Source organism: Molothrus aeneus, chromosome 7, assembly GCF_037042795.1.
Source record: "Molothrus aeneus isolate 106 chromosome 7, BPBGC_Maene_1.0, whole genome shotgun sequence".
Classification (NCBI taxonomy): Eukaryota; Metazoa; Chordata; class Aves; order Passeriformes; family Icteridae; genus Molothrus; species Molothrus aeneus.
The window spans coordinates 33750288-33767496 of record NC_089652.1 but is presented as its reverse complement, the minus strand read 5'-3'; the positions used below and the strand labels follow the sequence as shown (position 1 = coordinate 33767496).

Here is a 17209-nt window from a genome sequence, read left to right as displayed (position 1 = left end):
AAGAGAGGTGTTGGAAGAGAATTGGACATGAGTGTCTCATTCCCTGGGTGACATGAGCAAATTATTGCCCGAAGGGATCTGGCACTACAACTTTGTGAATAAAGACACAGCCACTCTTTCATTTTGTTGATGCAGGTGATCTTGAAAGAGAGTTTTATTCAGACTCTCAAAGGAGTTTCATAAATGCCTAGATTTCGTTAGTCTGACCAGTGGAAGAGATGTGCCAAGGGTTCCTCCCTGTGAGAGCTGAAGCACTTCTGCTTGAGAAAAAGGACACACAATTGTAGTGGCACTACCACTGAAAAATTGTCAGTGTATGTTTGCAGGTGCAGGGCTGAAGATAATGTAATTTAGTTTTGCATGGTAGCCCTTATTAATTTGGAAATACTATTGATGCTTATTTTTCTCCTTTATTATTTTTTTCCTGTTTTTACCATTTTGCCTGTTATTTGTCCCTCCTTAAACGTCTTTAGTTGAGGACTAGAGACTGATAAATCCTGACAAAAGGAGAGTATCACAACTATCATATGTAAGGCCCAAATATGCTGACTAAGCCTGGTGATTCATTTGCTTAAACACCTAGAATGCTATTTTGGAAGCTTGTGACTTTTCATTAATTTTTTTCTTATAAAACTCTCATATTCTTTCTCAATTCACATGGAACACCATAGCATCTCAAGGAAAAAAAAAAAAGGTTTTGTTTTTAATTTGTGTGTGGATTTCCAATACATAAATGCAGCAGCATACACCAACACCACTAACAATGCCAAGAAAATGGCAATGACCATCTTTAAGACCATTGCAATCTGGATCAATCGATAGAAATGTACACCTGACAACAATACTCTGAGATCCCTTCAGGCAGCATAGGCCCATTGTTTTAAAAACTGTTTGATCATCACTCATGAGCAAACTTTTCAGTGTTGTCAGATGGACCTTCCATGAAAAGAAAATCTTGGTTTTGTCTTCTGTGGGTGTGTGCCCGTGTACGTGTGCGTGTCTTGCCGTCGTTGTGTATAACGCGTTTGAAATCTGTCCAGCACAAGGCAGAATATTTATGTAGGTCTATTTTACTGAAATTCTGCAGATGCTCTGTGGGGTTTAAAAGTCAGCGCTGTGACCAGAAAGTGAACCCTTGTGATTACTACTGTCAGAATGAGGGAATTTGCACTTTAACCACGTTTAATGAACCGAGATGCAAGTAGGTTTAACCTTCCACTTAATGCTGCACATTCTGTGACATCATTCCAGGCCACGGTTCATTGGTTCAAGTCATGCACATTCACATACATTTCACAATATATACTTAATCTGGGGGACCATTTCTATAATACACACTTACCCTTTGAGAGTTGCACTGATGAGTATATTTAAAAATACATTTGGAGTGTGTGTATCATCAGAGGAAGAAATAAAAGGCTTTATTTTACTGAATAAATTGGGAAAAAACTGAAAATGCCGCTTGGCCTGTATTGCTCATGTTTTGAGATATTTTACCAAGTTAATTCTACATAGCATAAAGTTTAGTGAGCAGTAATATTGCACATGTTCTGTAGTCTGACTTCCTATTTCTTATCTGAACAGGGAAGGGAACAAAACAGCTATTTAGGTGCTACTTCGGGAATGAAGCTTGTATTTATAAGTCTTGTTAATTTTTATAGAAATTTTATAGAAACTATTAAACAAAAATATATGGGCTACATCATAATGTTGACTCTCTGGTTAAAAAGAAAATTACATTTGTATGCTCTACTTCTCTAAAGGATTTTAGGTCTGTTTCTTAAAGAGAAAATTTTAATCTTCATCAGGAAAAGAAACAACCATAGTCTTTAAAAATCCTGTAAGGCAGATGTCCAGAGAGATACAAAACACCTGTCAGATGAACAAGCATCACTCAGTGGTTGTGATGCAAAAGTCAGTAGTGAAATCATGAACCAAAGACCTAGACGTGGGAGAAAATGTGAAATTCACACAGATTTAAACTTCTCTCAGTGAATGGCTTATGGAAACACAGAATGCTGTGGGGATGTGATGTGGGTGTCTGGTGAGTAGCAAAGACAGTGACTGCTTAGGGTGAATAATCTAATTTTTTGTTTAAACATGGTCTCAGTTGTTTTGTCAATGTTCTCATGCAATGAAACTCTCTGGCTCGAGGTACCATAAATCCATTGGAAACAAAATTAATTTCCTAACTACCACTTCTTAGAGTTGGAAAAGCATGGAGTGGTCAGCAGAGTGTGGGACAGGGGTGCTTGGAACTTTTTGTATCTCCTTGTATCATGCTTGTGTTTTCAGAATCATGCAGCCCTAAGAACAACATACCGCTGCCTACAAAGTCACACATTGGATGTATCTTTTGTGCTTTTTCTCTCAAATGCTCCATGAGCCATTTGTCCACAGGTCAATGTTTTTCTAAACCAGCCTTTAATTGGGGAGTGGGTGATTTTTAGAAGAAATAGGAGATGCCTGGATTTATTGTCATTCAGCAGGAGCTCTGCTCTCTCTCACAGTCAGCGTCAGTTGAGAATGCAAACTTTACACATAATCATGCCCTTATTATCATTCAGTAAAGACAATAGAGAATAAGATTTAGCAGTTCCAAAGGGAAATCCTAAAGCCATAATTATAGAACAACTCTAAGCCTGTAAGAACAGACTCTCAACAGCCTGCACAGCTAGCACACATTTTTATTTTATCTTCCTGTCTCAAGGTGTCTTTTTAATGATGAATGCACTAAATGACCTAAATATCACTTGTACTCTGGAAGGAGGAGTTGTGGTTTTCACCTCACCATTTTAGGAATGAATTAAGGCCTTGCTGCGGCTTCATATAAGCCACCAAAAAAAAGAAGGTTTTATGAAGACTATTGCCAGTTTTAGTGAAGGCTCTGTCATGGTTTCAAATATGCAGAATGTGCTGTGATTTCTCTTTGGACTTCTATGCAATCTAGAATATTAATTCTTCACATTATTTTTAGGTATGTGATGATTGTTATTCCCCCTCTGCCCCACATAATTGTTCTTGCTCAGATACAAAGGTTGTGAGAGAATTTCAGAATGTTAAAATTTGGGATAATGACCTTTTCTGAAAAATGTTCCACTTAGGGTGTCTTAAAGTAGCATAATCTTGTGTATAATTAGTGCCATTCTAGTATTTCCCCACTACATTTTCAAGGATGTCTTTAGTACTGCCCACTAATGGGTGGGGTCTGTGTGTGATGTGCATAACAGGAGAAGCATGTGAGATATGCCTGAATTGCCCCAGTAATTCACAAATCAGTTGAAAAAAAAGAATGATCAGGAGATCAGATTCATATGGGAAATAATCAAGAAATGCTTTTTCTGTGTATTTCGCAAACTGTTCATTCCATCTGTTCTATCAGTCTGTCTTTAAATAAATACCTTTAATTATGTCTTTGTTTCCTTCTCACTAATTAGCCACCTGTATATTCACTCCTTCAAGAGAAGCAGGGTTTAGAGAGAGATTACACCTTGTATGATACCATGGAGAAGAGAACTGGAAAGAATTGAAACTTTCAAGTACTCCAGAGTGGCTCTGGTTGTTGAATGGGCAGGGCTTTCATTACAGAATATTTAGCACAGAATATTGCTCTCTCTCAGCTTTGTTTCTTTTATACCTTCATCATAGCTATATATTGCTAGAATTCCATTTTTTTTTTTGTATTACTATTGGTATTTGTACCTGCACATGGATGTGTTCTATAATAATTACCTAAGAATAAATGTGATCAAATCATAACCCCCTTACACAACCCCCTGAGGCATTCTAGAAGTATAAAAATCAGAAGCCAAAGTACAGCATTGTGTTAGTTGCCTGTGGCTGGATGTGCTAACTGTTCAGAGGGATTCAAGTGTGTGTTGTATTTCAATATTAGAACAAACATCAGTTCCTCTGTAGTGAAGAACAAGTCATCCTGGGGAGTTAATGAGAAGGCACAGACCACAGACCATGCAGGAGCTTGGAAGAAAGCCTGAGTTTGGTAACAGAGGAAACTGAAAAGTAAAGGGTGGAGAAAGAATAAATAATTTCATTTCGTAATAGGTAATTTTGGTCATGTAACAGATTAAGGACTGTGAACAACTGGGGAGAGAGCAAGTTGTGGAATTACCTAAAACTGATAACAAAGTTTGAACTTGGAAGCACAGACATGGAGAAATTAGGAAAAACAGCTCCTGCAGGAGTGAAACAAGCAGTAGAGCTGCTCTTACAGAATCCTGGGATGGTTTTGGTTGGAAGGGACCTTAAAGCTCATCTTGTTCCAGCCCCCCTGCCACAGGCAGGGACACTTTCCACTAGAACAGGCTGCTCAGAGCCCACCCAGCCTGGCCTGGACATTCCAGGGATGGGGCAGCCACAGCTGCTCTGGGAAACCTGGTCCAATATTGCCAGGTTGCTCTTGCCAGCTTTATAGCCAGGAGGCTGGAGAGAGGCACTGTGTGAGGGGAGAGTGTGGGGGTGAGCACCTGAGTGTGTGTGTGTGTGTGTGTTTAGGTCCCAGAATTCAGGAATAACAGAGTGCATTCCTCTTTATGGAGGAGCTCCCCTGCAGCTCAAGTGCTTCCTGTGATGCTGGGCCTTCCTCCTGACATTCCTCTACTGTTGAAAAATCTTCCCATATGAGCAGTTTTTATGTAAGTGCACATGCAGCTGTACAAGTGCTACATATACACACAGGTTTATAATAAATAAACTCATCATTAAACCAAACCTCTGCTCAAAAAACGTTCAGGTACATCCATGGTCCAGTTATGGACAAATAAGGGACTACAGCCTGCGGTCCCTGACTGGCATTTTCTGGAGGCTGAGTAGAAAAAGCCTCTGTGGTGTAGAACAGTCACAGGATTGAAAAGCCTGCCTAAGAGAAGGCCCTGGTAACCCTGAGAGGCAGCAAAATCCAGGAAATTTTTTCAAGTATCCTGCAATAAATGCTTTCCATATGATTTCCTGGGGTATATTTAATGAGCTCCCCAATTGCAATTGCAACAGGAATGTCACAGCATTCTGCCAGTCCTTTGAGAGCTTTCTTTTTCAACTAAAAATATCTTTGTTATAAATATCTTGAAACTGAATGTAATCCGCAGGTTATACCTTTGTATGATAAAGGATCTTTTATCCACTTTGTACCACAAACTAGTAGTAGCTCAAGAACCAAATGAAAACAGGTGTTTGAAGAGTGGTTGTCAGAGGAGGAAATGTTAAGATCTTGGAAAAGAGGAATATGTATCTTTTTCATGGAGCATTTACTAACTAGGCTGTAATGCAGATATCCTTTGTCCACGAGTTTAAAATTGTTCAGATAAAACTTGTATTTTATATATATATATATATATATATATATATATATATATATATATATATATATATATATATATATATTTGCTGCTGTGTATCACTGCTTGGGAAAAACATGCTTGGGTTTTTAACTGCCTACTTACCCAGTCTTTTCTCATCTTTTCTTTTTAGTTTTACCATCTCAACCTCTTTTGTTTTATTGCTCAGAGTAATTTCAGCTACAGTAGTAGTCACCTGTACATGCTTTTATATATTTTCTGTTATTATTTTTAGTATTTGTATGGCTTCTGTACTGTATACATATTGCTAATTGCATGGTGGTTAAAGACTCTCAGTTCCTTCTTTTTCTTACCTTGGGATGAGTGAGGCTGAGTGGCACTTGGAAGCTCTTCCTTACAGTGAGCATCATGCAGCTGTGAATAATCCTTTGTACATAGTAATCTCATGCCCAAATTAAAATTAATTTTTTAAATCACTTTTTTTTCCCCACATATATTTTGACTAAATTTCAGTGGTTTTTTGATCATCCTGAAAAGAAATTTTTTATTGTTTTGCTTGCTTTTGAATGATGTTATTGTCCTATTCTGAATGTATTGGATTGCAAGGTAATTTGTATTTCATTTTCAGGTAGCAAGTATAAATTTCGTATCCCTTAGCTTCTACATTATTTTCTTTCTATGATGTTGAGGAATGCTCATTAGACAAAACTACTAAAATGTGGTTTTTTCACGTTTAAAATGATCATGGAAAAGCTGCTACTTGAAAATAATGAAAAGCTACAGTAGAGGGGAAGCTGCAGAATGTGCAATTATCGATCAGCCCTGGGTTGGGACTTGTCTTTGTTATAAAAGTGCTTTAATTTAGAGAGTTAATCAGTGGATTTAACTTTATTATATCAGCTCCCTGTATGAACAATGCATATCTTCAGAAGTATTCCTAAATTTATTATAAGGAACAGATTAATTATTTGGTTTAGTGCAAGGCTTTTATCATCCTCTGGCATCCTAGAGCTTTGGGGAAAAGGGAATTTTGATTTCTCTCTTTCAATGCAATTTAATGTAGATAGTAAATAACTGTAATCCAGATGTTTCCTTGTCTTATAGTTTTAATATTAATGATAAGACAAGTTCAAGTGAAATTTTAATGTTGAGTGTTCTTAAAATAGTGAGGCTAGATACTTTCATTAGGATGTTTTAGAATATATTGCTAATGTCAAGACCAAAGTTAAAAAAAATACTTTTTATAATGAAGAAATATCATTTATAGCTAAGAAACATTTTCAGTTCCCCTTCCACCTCTGTTTTGTAAGGACTGTTCCACAGTTTCTTGTACACCTCAGACTAATCTTTCAATGTTGTTGTCATTTTTGGATCTGCACTGGTGTATTGAGTTGGAGAACAGTTATCTACAAAAGCACTTTTAACTGCATGTTATGCCATCTGTATTATATTTTTATGATAATGCCTGTGGCACAAAGGGGGAGAAAAAAGGAGAAACAAACTTTTTTAAAAATTGCACCAAAATTAGCTCTTTTTTTACTGTTTTTTTTTCTATTTATTCAGTCATTTCGTAGTCAAATGGTCAAGTACATGAATAATGGAGTTTAGAAAGTTTGCTCACACTGACCTGTAAGGGTTATACAGAAATACACAAGAGAGACATTTTCTGTCATGAATGGACTCTGTAATAACAGCATGATCAGAAATGTAAATATCTCCAGTCTAAACATTCCTCACTCCAAGTGCAATACCTTCATGACCTCAATTGAAAGTTTTTTAAAACATCTCTCTTTACAATGCTATTTCCTCAAAATAGATAATTCCCATGGCACAGGCATTTAGTACCTCAGAGCCACTTCCCAAGCACTCATCTCTTTATAAATGTGGAACTCAATTGTTGCAGAGAGAGCTGCAGCAGTTTTATTAATGACCTTGGCAGCAGAATGCGTGCAACCTTTATTTTTTACTTTTACTCACTCTCAGTTTTCATATGGGCATCCCCTGTGGAACTGCTGCCCTTTGATCTCTCTCTGGTTCTGCTGGGAGCTGGAGATTTGCACCTGAGATGTTCTCTGCACCACTCAGCTGACTCCAGCCTGTCCTTCACTGTCAGCTTCCCCATCTGTTTCCATCTGTATTTGTCTGGGAGTGACTCAAATCAGGCATTTCCACTGTTCTCTCTCCTGAGTTTGTGATGATGTGAACATCTTTGATGAAACAAAGTGGCTTTATGTGGTTCTGCTTCGTTAATGCCTTTTAGTTTGCTCATAGTGTGACCATGTTCACAGGGGTCTGAAGATGAGGGAAGAGATGAGGATCTGACTCCATGTTTCAGAAGGCTTGATTTATTATTTTATGATATATATTACATTAAAACTATACTAAAAGAATAGAAGAAAGGATGTCATCAGAAGGCAAGCTAAGAATAGAAAAAGAAAGAATGATAACAAAGGTTTGTGTCTCAGACAGAGAGTCTGAGCCAGCCAGACTGTGATTGGCCATTAATTAGAAACAACCACATGAGACCAATCCCAGATGCACCTGTTGCATTCCACAGCAGCAGATAACCATTGGTTACATTTTGTTCCTGAGGCCTCTCAGCTTCTCAGGAGAAAAACTCCTAAGAAAAGGATTCTTCATAAAAGATGTCTGTGACAGTATGCAAATGTCCTGGCTGACCATACAGCCCTTGAAAATGGCACAGAACAGCTCCTGGTACCAAAGAGTTTGGGAAAGGACAAACCACTGCACATCCAACTCAAGCAGGAGTCAGTTCCCATGCTAGGAACTGAGCAGTCTGAATTTAGATGTCCTGACACCAGAAAATGCTGTTATTAAGAGCAATTTCTCTCTGCAGACAACTAAAACTGGTGGAGATCTGCTCATTTCCCATCTTCCTGCATGAACAGTTGTCCATGTCCCAGCCCCATCATTATTCATGTGCCTGCTCAAGGCTGATTTGCTGTGTCAAATTCCCTTGCAGAAAACATCCCTTTCCCCTGGGCTTAATTCCTTTTTCTCCTCTGTCTGCACAAGACAAGCCTTTACACCTTGCTGGACCATCAAAGGGCAGTCATTTCCCCTCAAAGTGCAGAAGGAAATGACTGACATCCTTCCAGCTTCAGTCTCTTTAAAGTTTATTGGAGAAAGCAAGCATTTGGAAAAAAAAAATTAAAATATAGTGGCAACTAACAATGTTTTTATGAGAATTCTGTCAAATGCCTCAGGTGTTTCAATATTGCTGATTTTTTGCAATTAGAATGACAAGATAGGTAAAGAATTTCTAATATTTTTGCCTTATTTTTTCCTCTGTTTACTGCATATCTAGCTGTAGGATTTTTTTCTTCAACAGCTGTTTTGATATCTTGTCTGCTATAAGGTTTTGAAGAATGTAATTGTACATTATACAATTTTCTCATGAGCTTGTACTTGAATGCTTCATGGTGATCCTTTTGCTAGTCTCACTATCTTATGTTCTCTAAACTGTTTTTATGACAAATTTATCATAATGATTTTATATACAGTGGAAGCATTTGAAACATTTAATATAAGAATTTAGTTGCAAAGTTAGATATATCTAACTCAAAAATATTTCTTTTCCCTTCACTAGTGTATTATTAAATGCAAATTGCCTGTCATCACAAGTTTTAATTGCATGAGCTGAATCCTGATCAGGAATGATGCAAAATATTCAGGAAGAAATAGAAAGACTTTGTTTCATGTTTGTCATGTGCCAACAGCTCGGAGCTGAGTAGAATATTCTAAGTATAAAGATATATAATGTTTCTCTACAAGAATGGAGACCCTTATTTTGCAGCTGTATGTTGAAAATTGATATTTTTAAAAAGCAAATTCCTTGAACAGTATCTTAGTAAGGTAAGCTGTCAGTGCAAGCATTTTTTTCTTACATAATTGCTAAAGAGAGATCTGGAAAGAAAAAGGAACAGATGCATCTTTTGAAAGATTAAAGTTGTGTTCCCTGTGACTTGCAGTGTGCTGAAGTGATGGTAAGCAGGTGGAAAAGTCAGTTGGGTTCAGTTATAAAATATATCATTGTGAAGCATGTGTGTAATTAGGAATTGGGGGTTCTTTGCAGTGAGGAAACCTAAGTGTGTATTTGCCATATTTATTTAAGTAAGCAAACTTATTTCAATGAACATGAAGAACTTCTAAATTATAATGCAATTTAGCTAGTGTGTGACAATATGTGAATCAACTAGCAATAATAATCAATATATTTAAAAAATCAATAATGCTTCTAAAGACCCTCTGCAGAGCTTAAGCACTTTCATAGTGTATCCTACCAAAAATTAAATTAACTTTCCAAAAGACGTTCAAGCTTAATATGAAACCCAGTAAAGAAATTTATCTGAATGTCAGGTTGTGCTGGAAGAGGTTTAGGAGCAAGGAGAGAAACGAGCCAGTCTTCTGCAGTGATCTGCAAGGACAGAAGAGAGCCCAAAGCATCTCCAGCACAGCTGCCCAGGGCTCCTCCCTGAGAATGGCATTGCTTTTGTCTAGAATGTTTGGTGTCTTTCCAAAACTTCTTTTATTATAGAGCAACATCAGTTGTTAAGCATAACCAGCTGTAAACTTTGCAATTTATGAAATCCTTAGGAAGGCATCAGATAGCAGTAGTTCTTGGAACTGAATGAGGGTAACGCTCTATTGCACCTCCCTAAAGATAACTAATGTTGAAATTCATGAATAATTCAAAAAGACTTAGAAAAAACATGATTCATTGCACAATATGCAACAGAGACAGATGAAAAGTGACTACTTCCTGCCATTTCCACAAGGAGACTTTGAGGGTCTGTAGTAAACTTAATCATATTTACAACAGGTTGAATAAGCAATTGAATTTCTTTCAGGTATTTGTTTCTGTTTTTGATGGATTTGCTGAGTCTGCTTCCATGGACTCCTTGTGTTTCCTTGTGTGCATGGAGAGTGTTCTGAATCCCAGCTGAGGAACTATTTGCATATTGATATTCACACAAGGAAATTAGAGCAGAATAGCTGTGAATAATCCAGGCACCTGGCTCCTGGAACACATATTCTGAATATAAATAGTATTTAGGGCTTTCTGAGGGCAGGAGATGCTCCTGTCCCTTTAGGACAACTCTTTATTCTTTGACTCTCAGGCCTGCTTACACACACACATACATGTGGCTATATTTCTGCAAATAAACACGTGTTTATGAAATTCAAGGTTTCAAAAGTTAAAATGCCAATATACCTTTGATTAAACTTGTTTTATTATTTGAGAAGTTAGAAAAGAACTCTGGAATTAAAGTTGTAGTGATAATTACAGGAATCAAACACACAAAGGTGTAGGTTTAAACTAAATCCCCGCTCTGAGTGTTGTCATTGCTGTGGCAGGGTCCTGCTGACTCCTTTCATGAGGATTCTTGTTGGTTTTGTAGAAGCACTGCTGTGGTTCAAGTAGCTCTTGAGAAGGTGCTGGTGGTCTCTTTCATGGGTTGCTGTGTTAATAGGTGACATTTATTAACTTCCCCATCGTAATTGGATCCTTTCAGGTGTTCAGCCAACTGGTCAGGCACACAGTGTGAGAGGCCAGCTCCCAAAAGCAGCAAGTCTGACAACATCAGCACCAGTAAGTATTTCCACTCACTGCTGTCACTTGGCAAATTTGGCTCCCTTTAGAAATCTAAGCCTTGTGCTATCTTAAAACATGAGTTTATGCAATGAAAAATGCTCATTACTGGTATCTTTTTCTTTAAAAAAAAAAGTAGATATTCTAGACTTTTAGATTGCCACTTGGTGTTGCACAAGGCAGTTCTTAGGCCTTGCACTGCCTGCTCCAAGGGCTAGCTGCACTTTTCTTAAGGAAAGAATATCCAGTGACAAGCATTTGGCCATATCAGCCCTGTGCAGGGAGCTAGTGGGAGACCTCTGACCATTTAAATCCTACTGAAAGCATCAAAAATAGAGCTGTAAGTAGTGCATAACTTTTGTATTGGCCATCTGCAGAGGGCTGAGTTTTACCTACTGTGAAAATCATCCCAAAGTAAGAATAGCTCCTGCTGAATGTTTTTAAACACCTCTGAAAGCATAAAAGGATGGCATTGCTGCAGTATTGGCATCTGAAAGTGGCCAAGGCTGCCTGCAGAGTGCTGAGTGTGCTGCTGGTGCCCTGCTGTACCTGCCCTGCTCACATTTAGCCCAAGTGGAGCAGCACAATGAGCTGCCTGCTATTCAGGTCAGCCTTGTGGTTAGATGAAACTTTTCAGGGCTTTTTTCTGAAATGTTTACATGCCAAGCCAAAATTAACTTTTTTTTTTTTTCTTTTGGCACGTAGGTAGAACTTAAGGCAGTTATTTATCAAATGTTTTCTTTAAAAAGCCTTGTTGTAATATCCTTTACATGCTGAATCTTCATAAGCTGAAGTGAACTCAGGATGCTTCAAGTTTTTATTCAGTACTTCATTCTGTGTATCTGACAATCTGACTTGGCTTTCAGGCAGAAAGCCTTCAGGCAGAATTCAAAGCCTGAATTCAGTTCTCAATTCTTTATTTAGACTGTGGTTAATGTAGAGTAGACACTGCCAGCAGCTTATTTTTTTAATAAATCAATAAATGTTGTCAGTGAAACAACCAGCAATATTTTTGTTTTCCACCAGTTAAGGATTGTGATATTAAAGAAAATACATGCCTCTCCACACTGGCTTTATGCTGAATTCCTGCTTTTATAAGTCCTGTATTTATAACATAAAATTATTTGTTGCATGTATTTCTTTACGAGCAGATACTTAAAGCAAGGCTCAGAAATAAGGGTACAGTTACTGACCTTATTTTTGCAGATACTCTCATTTCAGTGAAATCATCTGCCAAAATAATGTGAAGCCCATTTTGTTCTTCCCTGTTCCCTCCTCTCCTTTAACATTGCTGTCTGATCTGTGCACTGTTTTTCTGCTGCATTAAGCATTATTGTAGTTTTTGTGATTGCCTATATCAACATAACAAAATTGTTGGCTCTCGAGTACAATGCAGTAAAATGCAGCAAAATGCAGGAATGCACCAACCATCTAGAAATGAAGATTGCTGGCTGCTTTTTATTTTTCCACAAATAAAGATAATAGATACCTATAAATAGTAATTAATTCTTCAACCAGAGCTAGGCCTACTGGATATTTTAGATTAATAATTGCATGACCTAAGCTGCTGAAGATCCTGGCCGTGCCAGTCCAGTCCAAATTGTTTGGCAATTCCAGATTTTCATGGACCGCTGCTGCAAATGAGGGCAGGGAATTAATCCAAATTATATTGGTATCCAAAAAGAGGGAACTCCTGATTTGTCCATAAAAGTACTTGTGTGTACACTATTAACTGTAATGAAGTTTTTTATTGATCAGCATTAAAATCTCAAATTGATGAGTGAAGCTCATCATATGAAATTGCATTGTTGGCATGGGAAATTATTCTCTTTTAATTAATTTAACTGTTTTACAGCTGTGAAGCCATGATTATTCAATGGTATTTCCTTCTGTTTTAGGAAGCATAGCAATCATTGTTCCTCTTGTTCTACTGGTGACTTTGATCACTACTCTTGTAATTGGACTATTTCTTTGCAAAAGAAAACGAAGGTAAGTGATTTTATATTGAAGTTATTGTATTATGAAGTTAAAAAATAAATAAATCTTTCAAGTATTTTCATCTTTCTGATATACAAAAACTCACTTTATGTGAGAAACAAAAATGCAACAAATGACCCAAGACTTGTTTCTGGAGGCAGCAAATCAGTTACGTTTTGGTTCTTGCTGGAGCAACCACATCTGTTATTGATACTTAAGTTCCTCATGCAGTAGTTGCAAAAATTTTAGTTCTTACCCACTTTGCTCAGTCCTGACAAGACTGTATAAGTGTTAATAACTTTATCCAGAGACTTAGAGAACTTAACAGAATTAATATATTTCATTGAAACCACATACTCAAATTTTGAGTATTGTTTACACCTTCAAGTTATATTGAAGATGCAAGCAATTCTCAAAATATTTACTGTAGAGTCCCCAGCCCTTTCCTTACTACATGTTCCTTTAGTATCTTGCACAGGAAGATAAATTCCAGCACTGAGTAGGGAATATTTTGTTCTCTTGAATTTAGCTGCCTTGGAGCTGATAATGAGCTTGAGTTTGACATTTTGACTTTGGGCATTTCTTCCCAGGCCATGTTTGGTGGCCAGGGGAGGCAGGAGTGTTTCTGCTGTATGAGACACCTGAGAGAGCTGCTGCCCTTCACATGTTCAAAGAACATCATGTTGATGGTGCTGCTGTAGATTTAGCAAGGGAAGATTCCTGGCAATAAGGACATGGCCCACTAGGGAAGGCAGAGTGGGAATCAGAGAGCAAACCATTTACTTCAGGCCTGTAGCTGTCCTGCTTGCTGGCCTTGAGCAGCTGTCTTCCTTTCTCCTGGGCCTTGTTGCCCCACATCTGAAACCAAGATAATGTCTCTTTGTTAAGTCCTTTAAAAATAAGTGATGACTCTGCTGTTTCTGCAAATGTGGCCGTTTATGAGGCTATTTCAGTTCTCTAGGCTAAAAGAATCTTTTAAGTTACTATGATCTAGCATCACATGCAGCATCTCTCCCCTGCAAACTCTACTGTAAACTTGTGAGCATCAATTTTTAAAACCTTTTTTGTAAAGCCAATAAGATAAATACATCTCCTGACCATACTGCTAGTAATGCTGACCCTGCCAGAGTCCATGGATGTCATTATGTGCTGCTGCACCTAAAATGCCAAGTTTAGTGATAGCCAAATCCTGAAACCAGTTGCTGCTCTGTAAATTATTTAGGTTACTGAGAATCACTTGTTAAATAATAGATTTTCACTGGAGAAATAGAACTAGCCTCAATAAAGGGCTTTCTTCTTAAAATTATATTTGAAAATGTATTTTAGAGTTATTTTATCTCTTCAGAGAAGACTGTCAAGTATTAAACTAGGTGTAGCTGTTCAACACTCGCATGCTACTGTTAAGTGCCTATTTTAGGAAATATTTTTTCAATGACATTTCTGAAAAATACAGATCATTTAGTATATTGGATTTCAGATACTGACTGCATCTTACTCAGCCAACAAGAGGACTCGACTGTTATCATCCTGACTGTGACCTCCCTATTATTCCCTTGTAATTCTAGAGAACATATTGCACTGGGAAAAAATTACCCTCTTGAGGTTATTTCAATTGCTTGGGCTGAAATCACCTCCTTAGCTGAAAGAAATGAATTCAGCAACAGAAACAATTCAACTCAATCACTTATCTTTACTGATACCTAATTCAAGGTTAAAAATAAGGCTCTGTCTTTTATTAAAGCTTGAAAGAAAATTCAAGTTGAACCTCAGTGTTCCAATCACCACTGGCAGGCAATGCAAACTGGAACGAGGAGAAGTTCATACATTTTTAATGCATCCTGATGGAACCATTCGCTTGTCCTCAGTTTACAGCTGACTTTGTGCAACTGGTTTGAAACAAAAGTGAAATGAATGAGCAATGGGACATGACTCATATTCTCTTTGTCTTCATTCCTGCAGGGAATTGGCAATGACTTTGCAAGGCTTTCCTTGGAAGTGAGGGAAATCTGGAAATAACTGGAGGAAGTCAGGGTTGTAGACAGCGAGTTAGTGCTTTGTATGGATTCATACCACTACAGCCAAACTGAGAAAAACAATAAAACTCTGTTTCCAGCTTCTGTATCTATCTATACATAGAATCAGATTGCTACTTTGCTTGGAAAATTGAAGGATTTTATGATTGTCTCTGTAGGAAATGCTTTTTCATCCCATTGATCTTAGAGATTAAAGAGAAACAAAATACCCAACAGTTCACTATCTTCTTTTTTTTTTTTTTTTGTATGTTTATGCATTACAGGACAAAAACTATCAGAAGACAACCCATGATAAATGGAGGACTCAATGTAGAAATTGGCAATCCATCATATAACATGTATGAGGTGGGCCATGACCACAGTGAAGGTGGTCTTTTAGCCTCAGATTTTACCCTAAATGCAGAAAAGGTAATTTCTTTTCTCTTTCTAGTGGCAAAGCCATTTTATGTCTTGCAAAGGTTTTGTCTTTAAGTGTAACGAATAGAAATGTAGAACAATGACATTTAGATTTAGTTAATGAACATAAAGCCAAGTTAGATGTCATTAGAATAAATGTCATGTATATATTAACAGCTGTTTTGTAGTCTGATGCCGTCTGATGGTCATTTTTCCTAGTGCCCGTATTTGATCAAAATAGAGTTTGAAATTAACTACAAAATGATTGGGTTTTTTTTTTAATCAAGGCAGACATGTCTATGAGCTGGCAAACCACAGCCTAGTGGCAAATATTTAAAATTGGAAGCACATTATTGTCCAGCCCCTGTCTGAAGCACCAAAGAGTGCTTGCGTGCATGCAAGACTAACTTATTCCACATGTGAAAACTTGCCAAGGCACAAGGAGCCGGGATCCCTGACGGGGCAGATAGATTAAATGTTTGCACAAAGCTAGTAAGTATTATCGTTTCCTTGTGAGAGATGCTGTCAGTCCTGCAGCAGCAGTGCAGTGATTGAAGTGCCTGAGTGATGTGACACGGGATGAGCGGGGTAATGCCGCGCTATCTCTCCCAGAGCTCCGTAATCGGGCACACACCAAAGGGCAGCCATCACTCCCTGGCATTTCTGACAAAGCAATAACAGGATTACTGATAGCTCTAGCAATGTCACCACTGCATCACACAGGCAGTGTGCTCAGTGCAGGAGGTAAGCTGAAAATGGAGTTACTCACTGGAGGCAGAGTGGCTGAGCCAATGCTTATTGTGAGGTCTGGCCCTAATCCTCAGTGGAAAATGGTCGGAAAGTGCTGAATTTTATTCTCGTGTTGAATGTTAGTTTTTCATGCTGAGGATTGCCTGGAAGGAGGTTTTTATAAATGTAGATCACTCTAAAATAATGTTTTTAGTTGGTGCCCTGTTTATTTAACAGTGCTGATTAGTACACGTGGAAAATGCTCTATTAGCACAGAAACTGAAATTTTCTGTTTATACAGGCCAGATACATAGGGGGAGGGTCCACTGCATTCAAGCTTCCCCACACAGCTCCATCAATCTACCTAAACTCTGACTTGAAAGGACCACTATCAACAGGGGTGAGAAATGATGATCCAAGTCCATTCCATTCCACCACAGCCCCTTTCTAAAGAAAGTTTGTCTGTCATTTTTGAGTAGAGGCATTTTCTGTTTGGTTTTAATTTTGTTTTTCTTCTTTTACTGGAATGAAGAATGACATTAAATAATACATTTTCTATTTGAAATAAAGGGTCCCCCTCTGCATACAAAATTTCATCTGTACCCATCATCGTGACATTATCTAAAACTGCAAATGTCTTTGTAAAGGAACAAAAACTAATAAGCAATGTGATGCTTTGCCATATTATAAGTTATTATATAAGTTTAGCATGGTCACCACAGCCATTTATCCTGATATATTTTAAGTTTGTATGTAATTACAGGCATTTAGTGAAGTTTATCAAACTGAAAGATAATCCCAAATAATGGAAACAAGTGATTTTATTTTAGAGGAATTTGATGCACATAAAAATTAACAATTTCCTTCAGTATTTGCAAAGCATGTTATAATTGTTCAGATTTCAATGGATTTTATCATAAAAGAGCTCCTTCTAAACATCTGATTTTTTTACTACAACTTAGCATGAGGTTTGCAAACATAAAGATTTAAGATACAAAAGGGACATCAATATGACATTCATTTTCATGTGCCTCAATATATATCCATTTTTTGTGCCATTCACGTTCTTGCATGACTGTAATTTGTTGTATTTGGAAATTTAATAATTGTTATGGGGTGTGTTCTTTTCTGGATGGATGGAGCACAGA

At 37.5% G+C, this 17209-nt stretch overlaps 1 protein-coding gene across 1 annotated transcript in view; it reads left to right on the top strand.

Annotated features, from left to right (window-relative positions):
• LRP1B (LDL receptor related protein 1B) overlaps nucleotides 1-17209 on the top strand; it is a 631162-nt gene that overhangs the window by 610160 nt on the left and 3793 nt on the right. The window contains exons 87-91 of the mRNA XM_066553313.1: nucleotides 1088-1201; nucleotides 10850-10926; nucleotides 12825-12915; nucleotides 15200-15344; nucleotides 16363-16461. Of these exons, the coding sequence (XP_066409410.1) occupies nucleotides 1088-1201; nucleotides 10850-10926; nucleotides 12825-12915; nucleotides 15200-15344; nucleotides 16363-16461 (526 nt within the window). The remainder of the gene's footprint in view (nucleotides 1-1087; nucleotides 1202-10849; nucleotides 10927-12824; nucleotides 12916-15199; nucleotides 15345-16362; nucleotides 16462-17209) is intronic.